The sequence below is a fragment of the Cicer arietinum genome, chromosome 7, assembly GCF_000331145.2.
Source record: "Cicer arietinum cultivar CDC Frontier isolate Library 1 chromosome 7, Cicar.CDCFrontier_v2.0, whole genome shotgun sequence".
Lineage (NCBI taxonomy): Eukaryota > Viridiplantae > Streptophyta > Magnoliopsida > Fabales > Fabaceae > Cicer > Cicer arietinum.
The window spans coordinates 38,772,427-38,789,196 of record NC_021166.2 but is presented as its reverse complement, the minus strand read 5'-3'; the positions used below and the strand labels follow the sequence as shown (position 1 = coordinate 38,789,196).

The following is a 16,770-nucleotide window of genomic DNA, read 5'->3' as shown; positions in this document are numbered from 1 at the left end:
CCTTCTAGTGATATTTAGCTACAACAAAAGATACTTGGGGATGTATTTGCAATTTCAATACATTCAAGGAGTATATAGGCAACATCTCACATATTCAGGGACCAAAATGTTTGTTTATCTTAAAAGATAAAATTTCACATGACATTTTAAAAGGCATGTGACACCCCCCCCCTTCTAGTGATATTTAGCTACAACAAAAGATACTTGGGGATGTATTTGCAATTTCAATACATTCAAGGAGTATATAGGCAACATCTCACATATTCAGGGACCAAAATGTTTGTTTATCTTAAAAGATAAAATTTCACATGACATTTTAAAAGGCATGTGACATTAATTTTTTAGCTTAATCATTCATAGTTAGTTCTAATGGGTGCAAGATTTATTTCTCTCACCCTGACATACTTTCACTTGTTACACAGATTGATCTCCATCCTTCTTTAGAATTCAAATAAGTCAAGCTTACTCACATGTTATTAAGAGATGAACTTTTCTGTTGAGGAAGAGTGCCACTGAGTTTGTTATTTCCAAGAAACCTGGAATTAGATAAAAACAAAAAACATTATCTATACACATAGAATAGCATATCACCAAATCAATATATAATTATAGGAAATATAATATTACAAGGATGACAGCGAGCTCAAATTGAAAATTGATCCAAGAATATGTCCTGAGATGTTATTGAAGCTCAAGTCCCTGCAAGAAAAAGCATAAGTTACAATCATCTGTGTTTGGGATACAACATAACTATAACATGGCACTAGGTAATTGTTTCCATATTTGCAAACAAATAAGATAAAGATAAATTATCTGCATGATAATAAGCTTGATAGTTGAATCTTTATATCACAGAACAAAGAAAACATTGGAACTGAAAAACATAAACAGAAGTTAAAATTGAAAGTTTATGCCAATCCAGTAATGAATATGTTATGATCTCATCAGAAATCAGTTGGCCTAAAAATATCCAAGTAAATCCTTTCGAAAACATTGATGCTTTAGTTTAATAATTAATATATCTTGTGAATAACTGTACAAGAATCGGGTTGCAGACATGCTTTAGAAAAGCAAAAGAACAAGTTCTGAAATAAAACAACTTTCACCTAATTGGTTCAAATGCATATAAAGTGAGACACAAACAAGTGATACTCACAGTTGGGTCAAATTTCGAAATTCTCCTATGTTAGGAGGAATTGAACCTGACATTTTGTTATTCCTCAGTTCTCTGCAACAATCATAACCAAGTTATGAGAGAAAATATGACAAGTAAAGATTTCTTTGTAATTGGGAAACTATGGACATGATATAATTAGCATAGTTCCATCCTTACAAGATAGTCAAAGACTTCATATTCCTTATTACTTCCAACGATGAGCTCCCATTAGATAGACCACTTATTCTCCTACATTTATGTCATAGATGATATAACAGTTTTCCTGAATCAACAACAACCATATAAGAAACTAGTGACACAACTCACAGCTCTGTCAAAGAAGTCAAATTGGAAAATGATGAGGGTATTGGACCTTCAAAGGAATTACCCTGAAACCTCCTATAAAACCATGCACCAATTCTCAGAAGTTGTTAGTACACACTTTTGGAACAAGTTACGAAAGTGACCATAAAAAAAAATTATTTCAAAACCTATATGATTTTTTATTACCAAAACATATTAAAATTATTATACTACTAAAATTTGCTATTTAGTAAGTGACCAATTTAGTGACTGAAATGTCTCAGCCTTGGTTGTTAAACCACTAATTTAGCGACCAATTTGTCATTTTTGGTCTCTATATCAGTTGCTAAATGGATCACTATATAGTAGTTTATTGTAGTGTTATAAATTTAAAATAAAAAGGAAAATAAATTAATCGGTAAGGTTGTCTTACAAGGTTTGAAGTTTAGACCAATTTCCAATGAAATCTGGTATGCTACCTGTGAGTTCTGTGTCTGAGGCCCATCTAAAATTATTAAAATAAACATTTTTTGTTGCATATAAGTTCTAGTTTTTTTTAATCTATTATCATACGAGGTAGAAGGGATTATCAATATTTTACACTGTCACCAAATTCTTAAGGCTTGCAATTGTTGGTGGAATTGGACCACTGATTCCAGAACTGTCCATGTAGCTGCAAGGAAATAATATTCTTTGAAATTAATATTTCTTGTAGTCTCAAAAAGATATATACATATGTAATAGACTGTAATTTTGCATTAATGAGGGTGAATTTTTACTTAGTTGAGGGCTGTGTACTTAACTAACATTACTGGTTACTCCATAAACAAATCTTTGACACTGCTTTCAATTTCCAATACTTTGTTAAAAACATTCTAAATTTTAGTCCAAAACAACTACCACACTTCACTCTTTTATGTTAAAGCTCACTCTTATTTACCAAAACAAAATTGTAAACATTTAACATTAAAGAGATTCTATAACTTCCAATTTGTGACATAATAAGCCTACACTTGAAAACTATATATAGACCAAAACTTGAACACATTACATGCATCAGCATAACATAATTTATACTGTATATCCCGTATAAATATCAATTGTCCACATTTTGTGTTTGTTATGCCACTTAGGTGTTTCAATAGGTTTTTATCAAAGTTCTACTTCTAATTTATTTTTAGAATATTAATGATTACCGCAATGTCATGGCAAGTTCCATCAAGAAAATATTCAAAAAACTACTGGTACTGATCATATGATTAAATTGGAAAGATAAAAGAGAGGTTTATTTATATAGATGATGACACACCATCAAAATAAACCTAACTGAATAAACAAATTAATAACAGCCTCATAAGTAACCAACTAATTTAGTTACGATATTAACTAACAAAGTACTAACTCAAACTAAGAAACTAAGAGCATCTGCAACGGGAGTGAAAATGAGTTCGTCCGCCAGCATGTAATTACTTAACTTCCACTTTTTTGTGGGTTCACCGTTGGAGTTGTGCCAAGGTGTGTCATCACGGTACTGTCAGAAAGGAACGGTGCTTCATAGCAGTTATCTTTTTTTTTTTCTTTTTTTTTTTATCTACTTTCACAATTTAATAATAATATAATTATAACCGCTACCTATTATTAATTTATTAATAATAATAAATTTATCATTTTTTTATTAATTTATAGCCGTTAACTTCTTTTTAATTTATTAAATAATAATAATTTTGTAACCATTAGCTATTTTTTAGTTAATATACCACCGTTAGCCTTTTTCTTTTCCCCTTTAATTACGATTGTTAGCTCATTAATAGAAACAATTTGTTACTCATACTTTTTCTTCACAATTTTTGTTACAGAAGTTTATTAAAGTTTTTATTAACGTACTTTTTTATTTATTTTTCCATTTTATTATTTCAAACAAAAAATATTTGTGCCAAATGGATCCAAATCAAAATAATATTCAACAATCTTGGTTGCATTTTATGCAAAATTATCCTGATGTTCAAATATTAATGGATAAATTAAAGTAATGGAATATAATATGATTTTTTAAAAGTTAAACCGTAAAAAATGAATGAGTTGATTTAAGGTGATGTGGCATAATAGAACTTGAATCATGTTGAGTTCACCGTTGGAGTAGAAAATGAGTGAATTGATTCAAGATGATGTGGCACAGTGGACCCTATCTAAAGAACTCATATTGAGTTCACAGTTGGAGATACTCTAAGTAGGATTGAAGAATGAGAAAATTTTAAACTTCAGTAAACTTTTTAATAAATATGAAAGCTAAGACTGAAGAAGTACTTACAGTTGTTCTAATTTAAGCAGCTTCCCAAGTTCAGATGGCAAAGTACCTGAGAAGTTATTTGATCCAAAACTCCTGAAAATTTAGAGATAACAATTTCGCGAGCCCATTTTGTATTAAAAGCAAAACAATCTTAGATAAAGTTCAAGTTTGAATTAGATTCTAACTTATGGAAGCTTATCAAATAAGAGAGTTTTTGAAAAAACTAAGACATATAATCTAATTAATTGAATAAACCATCAATTTGGTGGATAAACTATGAATCTCTTTCCAATTTAGTGTGTGAATTATAGAAATATAATAAAAAGTTCCTAAACTAATACAATTTGCTATTACTAGAAAGACTTGTAGTTATAGCGAGATTCTTTTAATATTTCTTCTTTCTTAAGTAATAAATGAGAAATTTATCAAAATTGACGGTAAAGTATTAAAATTATTCATTGGCCCATCACTTATCTAGTCGAACAAAGATTAGTTTTCATAAGAATGTAAAAAAAAAAAAAAGAAACAACGTAAGAGTTGTAGTTAAACGTTGAGGTTCTAAAATGGGCTTTGGACATAAAAATGGGGAAGGTGGTTGTTGTTTTAGCCTAAACCTGTGGTAAGGGTAGCTAACATCAATCCATGCTTGTTAGGATTGCGGTGACTTTCGCATAATCACATTGTGCCATTGTGATTTTGACAAAAGCTACATTTTGAAGTGCTGAAGAATCAAGAGAAATTAGATTTTATTCTCTTTTATTTTATATTATTATGTTTATTTTTATTTGATGAGTTTGTCGTTATTACTCAGTATTATTATTGTAATTTATTTTCCTACATAAACAGTTGTAGTAATAAAATATTAAAGTATTTTGTCTTTTACTTTCTTCATGCTATTAAGAGCTCTAGTTAGGGTTCTGTAAACCTTTCAACAACCATTAGGTTTGGCGCTCCAACAAACTAAACTAAAGCTAATGGCACACAATACCCCATGGAAGGTATTCCGTATGGTTAGCGGCAACAACACCGATAATATTGGTTTAGGCAGCGGCCCAGGCAATAGTGGTAGCGGCCTAGGCGGCATTGGCAGCGGCCAAAATGATTTATCTAACGACGATTTTTCCAACTTTTTTGGCCATGAGGGAACTTCTAATGCCTCAAGGTTGAAATCCAGTGGAAAAAATTATGTTGAATGGTCCCAAACCGCAAGATTGATACTAGACGGTAAGGGAAAATATGGTTTTCTAACAAGAGATGTGCAAATGCCTGCCACAACTGATCTGAATTACATGTTTTAGAAATCTGAGAACTCTGTTATTATTGTTTGGCTGCTTAGAAATATGGAATCAAAGATTAGAAAACCTTTTATGTTTTTGCCTACTGCTAAAGAAGTTTGGGAGGCTGTAAAAAAAACATATTCTGATATTCAGAATTCTTCTCTAATTTTCGATTTCAAATCACGATTGTGGCATGCCAAACAACGAGATAGAGATGTCACTACCTATAATAATGAGTTGATGACATTATGGCAAGAATTGGATATCTGCTATGATGATCATTGGAAGTGTTGTGAGGACAGTGCTTTGTTTCTTAAGAGACAGGAGAACGACCGTGTATTCATGTTCTTGGTTGGGCTTAATAAGCGGCTTGATGAAGTCCGAGGCAGAATATTGGGAAAGATCCCATTGCCATCACTTCGGGAAGCATTCTCAGAAGTTAGAAGAGAAGAGGCAAGACAAGGTAACCATGGTTCAAACATTGCAAATGTCCATGGCACACACGTGATACATGTTGGAAGCTCCATGGAAAACCTCTAAATTGGAAGAAAAAAGAAAGAAACGAAGGTCATGCGCTCCAAGCTGGTACATCAGATCAAGAAAAATAGTTTCCTTCAAGTCCATCTCCTTTCACCAAGGAACAATTAGATCAATTATACAAACTTCTTGAGTCTCAAACTTTTTCTTGCTCTATAGCTCAGAGAGGTAATTTTCCAAATACTGCTCTATTTAGTGTCACTCTCAGCCATACTTGGATTATCGATTCTAGTGCTACTAATCATACGACTGGAGAGTCCAATATGTTTTCTTCTTATAGTCCTTGTGTAGGTAACCACTAAATTAAAATTCCATATGGCTCTCTTTCATCCATTGCAGGGAAAGGTTATGTTATTCTGTCACCTAAGTTAACCTTAAAAGATGTCTTGCATGTTCCTAATTTATCATGTAATCTATTATCCATGACTAAATTAACAAATGATATAAATTGTCAAGCTAACTTCTTTCATTCTCATTGCACTTTTAAGGATTTGAACACGGGGAAGATGAGTGGCAATGCTAAGGAGACTGGAGGATTCTATTATCTTGACAATTGACTCAACTTCAAAGACTAACCAAAAACAAGTACCTGCTTTAAATCTATTTTTGTTTCTTCTAATAATGATGATATTATGTTATGGCATTTACGGTTAGGACATCCTAGTTTTCCGTATTTGAAACATTTGTTTCCTAAATTATTTTCTAAGAAGGATATGTCTTTATTTCATTGTGAAACTTTTGAATTTGCTAAACATCACCGTTCTTCTTTTTCTACACAACCATCAAAATCGTTTGCAGTTATTCATAGTGATGTTTGGGATCCTAATAGAATAAACACTTTTTCTAATAAAGAATGGTTTATAACTTTTATTTATGATCATACTAGAATTTGTTTTATTTATAACTTTTATTTAGATTTTCATCCCTTGATGTTTTTCGAAATTATCTTCCTTTGACTAGTGTCTCTGCTTATTTGCCACTAAAAGTTTTTGGTTGCACTGCTTTTGTTCATGTACATAAACACATTGACGAACTCGAGCCACGAGCAATAAAATGTGTGTTTACTGGTTACTCTCCAACTCAAAAGGGGTATCGATGTTTTGAACCAAAATTAAAAAGAACTTTTGTAACCATGGATGTTACTTTTGTTGAAAATCAACCATTTTTTACTGACATTCATCTTCAAGGGGGAAATTTTAAGGAAGATTCATCTTTTACTTTTGAAAACATCATTACTTTAAGTGATATAGTGTTGTCACAAAATTATGAGACTTATATTGATGCACTAAAAGAAACTGTCCAAGAACCCATGTTGGAACTCAATCCACTTATGAATGAGTTTTCGAAAAATTCGGAGGTGAAAATTTCAAATCAAAATCACAATGATCAAATTCTTGATCTCAATAATAATGAAGGACCACCTGAAATGCCACAACATAATGACTCAGATAAAAAGACACAAAGCACGTTTACTACAATTGACCCTACTTGGAAGGAAAATGTCTTTAAATGAAGAAACCATAAATAGAGAAATGAAGGACCCATTCTCCGATCCTTCCAAGATTCTGAACCAATAGATAATCCAACACATCATCTTGATGCAGGTAAGTCTTCTTCTAGTTTTAAGAGTCGTGTTGAGTATCTTAATATAGACCTTCCTATTGCAATTAGAAAACCTATTAGATCATGCACTAAATATCCTTTGTCTAATTATGTGTCATACTCAAAATTGTCTTCTTCATTTGTTGCATTTACCTCTAAGTTTTTTGTTGTAGAAATTCCAAAAAATATATAAGAGGCTCTAAAAATTCCAAAGTGGAAGGAAGCTATTCTTAAGGAGATGAGAGCTCTTGAGAAGAATCAAACTTCGAGAGTCATGACGTTACCTACAGGAAATAATATTGTTGGCTGTAAATGAGTATTTACTGTGAAATATAATTCTGATAATACAGTTGAAAGATACAAGGCACACTTGGTTGCTAAATGGTTTACTCAAACATATGGCATTGATTACGCATAGACTTTTGCTCATGTTGCCAAATTAAAACACTATTAGAGTTCTCTTGTCCTTGGGAGTGAATTTAGATTGGTCTCTTAAACACTATTTAGATTGGCAGTGAAAAATGTTTTTCTGAATGGTGATTTGAAAGAGGAAGTATACATGGATAGCCCACCTAGCTTTGAAGATAAATTTGGTTCAAATGTGTGCAAACTACTAAAATCCCTTTATGGTCTCAAGAAATCTCCAAGGGTTTGGTTTGAAAAATTCACTCGGTCGGTCAACATGCAAGGATATATGCAGGGACAATCAGACCATACTCTGTTCATGAAGTTCTCTAACGTTGGTAAAATTGCAATTTTAATTGTATATGTAGATGATATTATTCTCACAGGAGATGACATTGTTGAGATGGAAAGATTGAAGAAAAATTTGACAAAAGAATTTGAGATCAAAGATTTAGGCGCACTTAAATATTTTCTTGGTATGGAAGTTGCTCGCTCAAAGAAGGGAATTGTTGTTTCTCAAAGAAAATACATCCTAGATCTCTTGGAAGAAACTGGGATGAGTGGGTGTAGACCAGCAGATACTCCTATGGAATTAAATGTTAAACTTTGGGAGAAAGACAGTGTTCCTGTTGAGATTGGAAGATACCAGAGGTTAGTCGGCTGCAAACTTATTTATCTAGTCCACACTAGACCTGACATCGCTTTCTCTGTGAGTGTTGTTTTTTAATTCATCCATTCTCCCTATGAAGAACACTTGGAGGCAGATTAGCGAATCTTAAGATACTTGAAATACAATCCTGGAAAGGATTTGTGCTTCAAGAAAACTAATGACATAGAAGTCTCTATATTTACATATGCTGATTGAGCATGATCAATTACTGATAGAAAATCCGCCACTGGATATTGTGTCTATGTTTGAGGAAATTTAGTTACTTGGAGAAGTAAGAAACAATGGGTTGTTGCTCGAAGCAGTGCAAAAGCTAAATTTAGAGCAATGGCTCAAGGAATCTGTGAACTTTTATGGATTCGTAAACTCTTGGGCGAACTGAAAATGAAAGTTGACTCACCCGTAAAATTGTTCTGTGATAGCAAAACAGCAATAAGTATAGCTCACAACCATGTACAACATGATAGGACCAAACATATTGAGATTGACCGCCATTTCATAAAAGATAAAATTGATGCTGAAATTATATGTCTGCCATTTGTGACTTCCAATCAGCAAACTACTGATATCTTGACAGAAAGTTTGAGAAGACCCAATTTTGAGCGACTTATAGTCAAGTTGGGCATGACAAATATCTATGCACCAACTTGAGGGGGGTGTTGAAGAATCAAGAGAAATAAGATTTTATTCTCTTTTATTTTATATTATTATGTTTATTTTTATTTTATGATTATGTATTATGTTTATTTTTATTTTATGATTATGTCATTATTACTCAGTATTATTATTGTAATTTATTTTCCTATATAAACAGTTTAAAGTTGTAGTAATAAAATATGAAAGTATTTTGTCATTTACTTTCTTCATGAAGCTTGGTCAAAATCATGGTACGACAGCTATATTGCTAAACTCACAATCAATTCGAATATTTATTAAGACATCCTCTGTAAATACCATTATATAAAAACAAGAAGAAAAAACAAAGAAAGAAATTAAATTCTAAATAACATACAATACTATTAATTGAGTAAGATTTCCCAATTGTTTTGGAAGCTCTCCTGATAGGGCATTGATGCCAATGGACCTAAATAGAATAATGATAACATTAGAAAATTATATGTCCTAACATTAAACATAAATTATGTTATGAACTTGAGATAGTTAATGGCCATTACATGTATTGCATACGAGTCAGATTTCCAATGTCTGGAGGCAGAGAACCCGTCAAGTAATTCTGGCCAAGTTTCCTGCTTGCAATTCGAAAAAACATAGCATAGCAAGGTTCATGCTAAACAATTTACAAATATGAATGAAAATTGTATTCTATGGTGTTACACAATCATCTCGACCGTTGAACAAAGATCTTCATCCAACGGCTAAGATTCTGCTTCTCTGAAAATCGAGTACAATTTATAGAAGATAATAAATATGGAAGAAAGCATACAAATTGGTGAGGTATGTAAGAGTCCATAGCTCTTGTGGAATTTCACTAATCACATCCAAAGCGTAAACCTTTCTGTGGAATTCAATTCCATAGAGAGAGGGTGAGTATTAAATTAAACACGGAAAGAAAAAGTAGAAATAGAAATTGAAATAAAACAAAGTGAGATAGAGGAGAGGATATACAGTGCGGTGATGTGGCACGTAGTTTTGTTGTTATAGGAACAATCACATTTGATGAATGGATTGTAAGCGGTGTCTTCGATGGTCGTACTGCTATCGATGGCTCTTCCACTGCATAACTCCCCGCTTTTGTTCCATTGAGTTTGGTCAGCTGAAATGCCCCACTTGCTAAAGATTGAATTCAGACTTCTTGCTACATTCGTAAGTACCATCATATATCAAAGGTAGTTCACATCATAAAACTAAATAAATAAATCACTATGTTCATTTCATCCATTCAATTTTTTGGTTGAAAGTAAACTAAGAAAGAGGAGAAAATATTTTAAATTCTCTTTAATAGTGGGGAACAAAAATTCTCTTAAAATTTAGTTGAAAATAAGTATCGAATATCTTACTTGAACAAGTTGTCACTTGTGGGACAACTCATTACTAAAAATTTCAAAATAATTATTAACCATAAAACAAATTGCCATTAATAAGATTAAATTATTATACATAGGACAAATTCTCATTAATAAATTTTGGATTAAATAAGTTTATAGTCTTTATAAATTTCAATTTTAGTCTTTCCAAAATAAAAATATAATTTTCAATCCCTACAAAATTATCATTTATACAATTTTAGTCCCTATTGTAGAGTCAACATATATTTTTGAATAAATTTTTGGAGGCACGTTTACATGATTATAGAAAGTTCTTCCACAAAAATTGAATCCAACGTGTGACTTCTAAATCTATATTTTCGTTACTTTTATCTTGAATTTTTTACTTGTAAAAAATTTATATTTAATTCATCTCGAGATAAAAAAAATTATAATTTTTTATGGAGAAATTTTTTAAAATATTTTAAACATATTTGCAAAAAATCATTAAATTTTTTTAATATTGATGAACAATTAAAAATGTTTTATTTCGACAGAGACTAAAACTGTTTACTGGATAATTTTGTATGGACTAAAAACAGTACTTTTAAGAACTAAAATAGAAATGCCAAAATTTTATAAGGGACTAAAAATATATTTAACCTCTAAAAATTCAACATAATTATCATACATTGAACAAATTTTAACTTATAAGATTGAACTATCTTACGTAGGACACGTTCTTATTGATAAACAAATTTAAAATAACTACAATACATAAAATACGTTATCTCATATGATATTTACACGAGACAAGTTTTTACTAATAAATATTTTAAAATAACTAGTATATGCGAGATAAGTTTTCATTTATGATATTGAAATATTCACACACGTGACAAGTTCTCACTTATGAAAATTTCAAAATAAATATCATACATGATACAAATTATCACGAATACAATTTAATTATCAAATACGGAATAAATTCTCACTAATAAAAATTTCAAAATAACTACTACACGGTACAAGTTGTCACTTATGAGATTGAAATATTATATATGAGTAAAGTTATTGTTGATAAAAAATTTCAAAATAACTGTCATTCATGGAACAAATTATCACTAATGAGATTAAACTATTATATATAAAATAAATTAATACCGATAAAAATTCTAAAATAACTAGTGGCGAAACTAGACTAATTTCAATATGGTGGTAATAAAAAATTAAATATATATACTAAAATTAATATATTACACTTTCGTCAAAAGATATTAATATATTACAATAACCAATGAACAAAATTTATAATATATATATATATATATATATATATATATATATATATATATAACTGTAAATTAAAATTAAAATAAAAAAATAAAATATGATAATCATTATTTTGAAAAGGAGCACTCCACGATAATTTAAAGAATCAAATTAATCAATAATTGAATTTATTTTAATTAATAATCTTTTTCAATGTAAGCAATTAAATAAATTGTAAGAAATTCATCATCAATTTTATTTATGTGTCATGCGTTGACAACTTTTATGATTAAATATGTTTCATTTGTTATTGTAGTAGGGATAAAAAGTGTCAAAAGAATACATATAGATATATTAACTAAGTGATCATTTTTTGACTTTGTTATTTATTCTAATTTTTATTAATAAATTTATTTGAAGTAGCTAAATATATATTATTAGGATAGTTAAGTATTTTGTTTTATTTTAATTTTTTATTTCGTAGGAAAAGGGACTTAGTAATATAGAATTAGATCGAGAAGTCAATAAAATCTTACCAATAATTACTTTTGTTATGATTCAAATTCGAGTTTTCACAAACAATTGATTCGTAACCAAAGTTCATTATTTGAGTAAAAGAGTTTACTCATTGGTTATTGGAATAATTAACTATAAAACTAAACTTATTCTAAACAAATTTATATTTTGAGGTAGCCAAAGCTACTCTATTACAAGCTATGAACCACACATTATTTACAACAATTTATGTATTGGAGATGAGAATGAGTCTTTCATCAAAAGTCAATTTATGTAGGTCTTTTACAGGTAGGTCACTATTATTTATTATTTATAAGTAGTATTACGGAAATGTGTTACTATTTTGAAGGTGGACTCAAAGATGATGGTATTTTGTCCAGATCACCCGGTAATCTTGCTTTTCTGGATGAATTAAAAGGAATGCATAATTGTTTCAATAATCTTTCTTAATTTAATTTTAAATAATACTTCAGTTTTTTTTTCTTCTTTTGATATAGTTATTTATTTAATTTTAAATAACAATTTGATCAATTATATCTTAAAATGTCAACAATATTATCATTTCTTTACATAAACTTAGAAAATTTATCAAAATTTTCAAACAAAATCCATAAAATTCAAAACGAATTTCAAGAAAATTCACGTATTCATTAAATGCATAACTCAAATATTCAAATAAACTCATATTTTCATCTCCAACAACATCAAATAAAGAATGAAAATATGTCTATCAATTATGCAATAGCTTATGCCTAAAGAAACGAAGGAAAAAAAGATGTTTTAGTGGATCTCAATTCGTTTTAGTGGGATGTTTTAATTTGGGTTAGGTCCTACACTATTCTACAAAATCGATTTGCAAGATGAAAATTATCAGTTACTTATATAGAACTTTTAATATACACTAATCACATTCATGACTAGACATTTGGACGTGACTCGTGTAGCCTGAATAGCAGATGACCTAATGAATCTTATATAAACTATAATATTATCTTATACTTTAGATTGAATCCTACAAAACCAACTTGTAGAGTGAAAACTAGTTATCTTTTATAAACACTTTATCAAATTTTATCTTATTAAATGTATAATTTATAATAAGGAATACAACAAGTATAATTCAAGAAAAGATGACACTACGCCAAAAATAATATTTTATAGCGCGTCTTTTACAGCGTTTATTAAATACAAGCGCTGTTGTAGAATTTTTTAAAAATAACGGAGGATACAACAACGTTTTTTTGACAAGTGCTGTAGAAAAAGTGATGTTGTAAGGTCATATAGGGTCACATAGCGCTTGCACATAATGCTTACAACCCTTTTAAAGCGTTTTTTGTAAAAGCGCTGTAAATTGAAGCGCTCTCCCATAGCTTTTACAGCGCTTTTTGAGCGGTTTAAACACAAGTGCTGTAAAATGTAGCGCTCCCACCTTATGTTACATGGCTTTTAAAGCGCTTTTTGTGAAAACGCTGTAAAATATATGCGCTTTCATATAATTAAATGACCTATTATAGCGCTTTTTATACAAGCGCTGTAAAAGGCTTGCGCTTTAAATAAATATCATTCATTTTAAATAAATAAAAACAAATTTAATACGTTGTCCTAACCTACGAACTCTCACAACCACATGAAATTGATTCAATTGATGATGGTTTATATCTTAGAGATGATCATGATGAGGGGAATTTGGATTAATCCATCGTTTCGTATCGTTAATGGACAAACAAATGTGAATCCCACCAGGAAAAGAAGTAGGGCATCTTAGTGTGTTTAATTGTTTTATATAAGCCATGTAATCTAACTTAGGTACAGGGATGGAGAGGATCAAGAAGAAGAATTTGGGAATGAACACTTGAGTAATTGTCATTAAGACCTTGTAAAAGCATATAGAATCAAGTCATGATCACGATATTGAGTTACCGTATTGAATGTGTTGCAGTAGCAATTAGAGGAAGAAGTGCAAGAAGGAATAGGTCTAAAATTAAGAGTTCATTAGAGATGTTCTTGAGAGTTGCAAAATAATCCATGATCGTGGAATCCCCTTGTTTAATGGTGGACACATCTGAATTTATTTGAGAAACTCATACGAAATCACCTTGAGAAAATCAGTTTTTGAATTCTTGCCAAATGGAGGATGCGTCGTTAATCCAAAGAATGCTATTGACAATATCAGGGGAAATGGAGTGATAGAGCCAAGAAAGAACAAGAGCAATGCAACGTTTCTAGGCTGAGAAATCTGAAGATGTAAGGTCTGGTTTCTTGATCGAACCATCAATAAAGTCATATTTGTTTATCATTTCAAGAGAAATATGCATTGCACGAGCCCATGCATGATAGTTTGATGCATCCAAAATGGGAGATACCAAGGCAAGAGACACATTCTCATTGGAATGAATGTAAAAAGGACTACTGAAATCTTGATTTGGATAAAGAGGATCAGAAGGAGGAGGAGGCAGCAATGTCTGTGGAGGAGGAATGTCAGCCATGGCAAAAAGAAACAGAAAGAAGGGAAGAATGTAGAAGGAAATAAGATAAAAAAAAGAGCTAAAATTGGTATTTGACAACTGATAACATGTTATTTACTGAAATTACGACATGATTTATTAATTGATAAAATAGCTAAAGACTAAGTATTTATACAAACAAATAAAATTACTCGTATATGAGCTTATTGGTTAACAAGCTAACTAAAATAAGGCAACCAAAATCCAATAATTAAAGCTAACTAATAACAATAATATCAAACAATAAAAGATATCCTATGAACTATAAATTAAGTAATTTCATCAACTACAATTAAAACTTTAAAACTTAACAATAGAAAAATATAAAGCATATACTAGTATAACATATGATATCATCAGTAGTACGAATCTGCAATGAAAAAAGTATGTTTTCTTCTACACAAAAAATTCTCACAGTTGGAACGAAGCAGGATACAAATAAAGAATAAAAGAAAATAAAAGAAAAATCCAAGATATTGTAGGATAAAAAAGTAAAACGAAGAGAGAGGAAGATCAGTGAAAGAAATTTCACATGCTAATTGTATTTTAGAATGACATATATACAAGTTTAATAAAACAAGTTTTTATAATTTATACTACTATTCCTTCAACAAAAAATTTATATTACTATTACTATATTTTAATAACAAAGTTCATACACTAGTAGTCTTTTTATATTATTATTACTATTACTATATGAAAAATGTATATTTAAATCTTTTTATATAACAAATTTTATATTACTATTACTATAGTTTAAAATTTTAAAATCTTAAAAATGTATAGTACTTTAAAATCTTAAAATTATGTGTTACAAATCAATTAAAATAGACCTTATTACTCGATATTGCAAGAAAATAAAATATAAAAAAATAGTTGCTTCTTTTTCTCCTATGGGATTTTTCTTGATTTTTGTTGTCTTATCTCACTTTACTAAAAAAATTAAAATAGATTATAAAATTTTAATTGTAAAAAGTTATTTAAAAATATTAAAAGTCAATATATATTTTTGCATAGTTTTTAAAAAGGTTTAAGATGTTTTTTTCTTTCAAAAAACTCTCTTAAAATCTTAATCCAATCAATACATCTAATAAAAACTCCACTAAACTTTAGTGAAGTTGGAGAATTCCCACTTCTACAAACAAGTTTATATGAGAAGATTCATAGTTGTTGTTTTTATGGAAAGTATGGGAAACATATATACAAATATAAGAATTAGATAAATCACTAACCTTCAGAAGGATCTGTAGTTGCGTTGGAAGTTTGAGCTCGTCCAACTTTAACCAAACAGCTGAAGACACAAAGAGCAATAACATGTGCAAATTTCAAAATACAACGTCCCATGGTGAAGATGAACCCTCTCGTAAACAATAAATAATCTATCTATTTTGTTACCAATACCAAAGTAAGAAGACCCTTGGATTTTGTAGATTAAATACTAATTGCGGAGAAAGAGTTGGCTTCCTTGACTAGAAAATTTATTTGTTATGTAATAATATAACTTTCTTTGAATAGGTAATATTTTTTCCCTTTAACACTCAATTTTTCAAAGAAAATAGCTCTTAAGTAAAATTATTTTAATCAAAATACTTAAGGTCTACCGAGCGACTATTTTTAATTGAAGTTCATTTATTGCTTAAGGTCAACTACTTGATTTGGATTGATAGATGATCGTGATATATTGGTTTAAAATAATTAATTAGTTTCTGTAAAAATATTAAAAATTAAAAAAAATTCAATTGGCACTCCACCGTACATTTACGACCTTCCTTGTCAAATTTCTTACATGCCACTTTGAAGCCTCCTCTTTGTTGGTTGAGACATTTCATATTGCAATTTGCGATGGTGGTGTTTGTAGAAAAATTGTATCACCCCACTAGGCTAATCAACTTTGAATATATTTAATTAATTTAATTTTGTCACTAATTATAAACAATGATGGAATATTCAAATTCACTTGTTGCCGCATGTGATGACAATTGTGAAGTTTGATAAGACCCAACTTCAATTTACAATCTACTTGTTGACTTTGGATTCAATAACTCGCTTCAAACCTTTCTTCACCAACAACTAGGATGTGAGTTGAGCTGAATCAAACTTTGGTTTAGTTCGGTTGAACTAGATAAAAATTGATTTAGTTCAAAATTTGATTGAATTCGCCACAAATTTATTTTTCAGTTCGAACTCGACTCGATTTAAGTTTACGAATAACTCGATGTAGCTCAATATATATATAGCTTGAATCAATTTGAAAAAAAA

General features: G+C 29.9%; 1 protein-coding gene across 5 annotated transcripts in view; it reads right to left on the bottom strand.

The window, feature by feature from the left end:
- Nucleotides 1-16,081, bottom strand: part of LOC140918606 (uncharacterized) — a 26,182-nt gene extending 10,101 nt beyond the window's left edge. Inside the window, exons 1-13 of one of the 5 annotated variants that reach the window (XM_073370603.1) lie at nt 15,744-16,077; nt 9,861-10,050; nt 9,679-9,750; nt 9,410-9,484; nt 9,247-9,318; nt 3,768-3,839; nt 2,061-2,132; nt 1,893-1,964; nt 1,484-1,555; nt 1,334-1,405; nt 1,157-1,228; nt 628-699; nt 471-536 (exon numbers count right to left, since the gene is read on the bottom strand). In XM_073370603.1, the coding sequence (XP_073226704.1) occupies nt 471-536; nt 628-699; nt 1,157-1,228; nt 1,334-1,405; nt 1,484-1,555; nt 1,893-1,964; nt 2,061-2,132; nt 3,768-3,839; nt 9,247-9,318; nt 9,410-9,484; nt 9,679-9,750; nt 9,861-10,050; nt 15,744-15,855 (1,091 nt within the window). In that variant the 5' untranslated portion in view covers nt 15,856-16,077. Of the gene's footprint in view, nt 1-470; nt 537-627; nt 700-1,156; nt 1,229-1,333; nt 1,406-1,483; nt 1,556-1,892; nt 1,965-2,060; nt 2,133-3,767; nt 3,840-9,246; nt 9,319-9,409; nt 9,485-9,678; nt 9,751-9,860; nt 10,051-15,743 lie in introns of all 5 variants that reach the window. The other 4 variants (XM_073370604.1, XM_073370605.1, XM_073370606.1 and 1 more) reach the window with 4 other exon arrangements.
- Between the last annotated feature and the right edge of the window lie 689 nt (nt 16,082-16,770).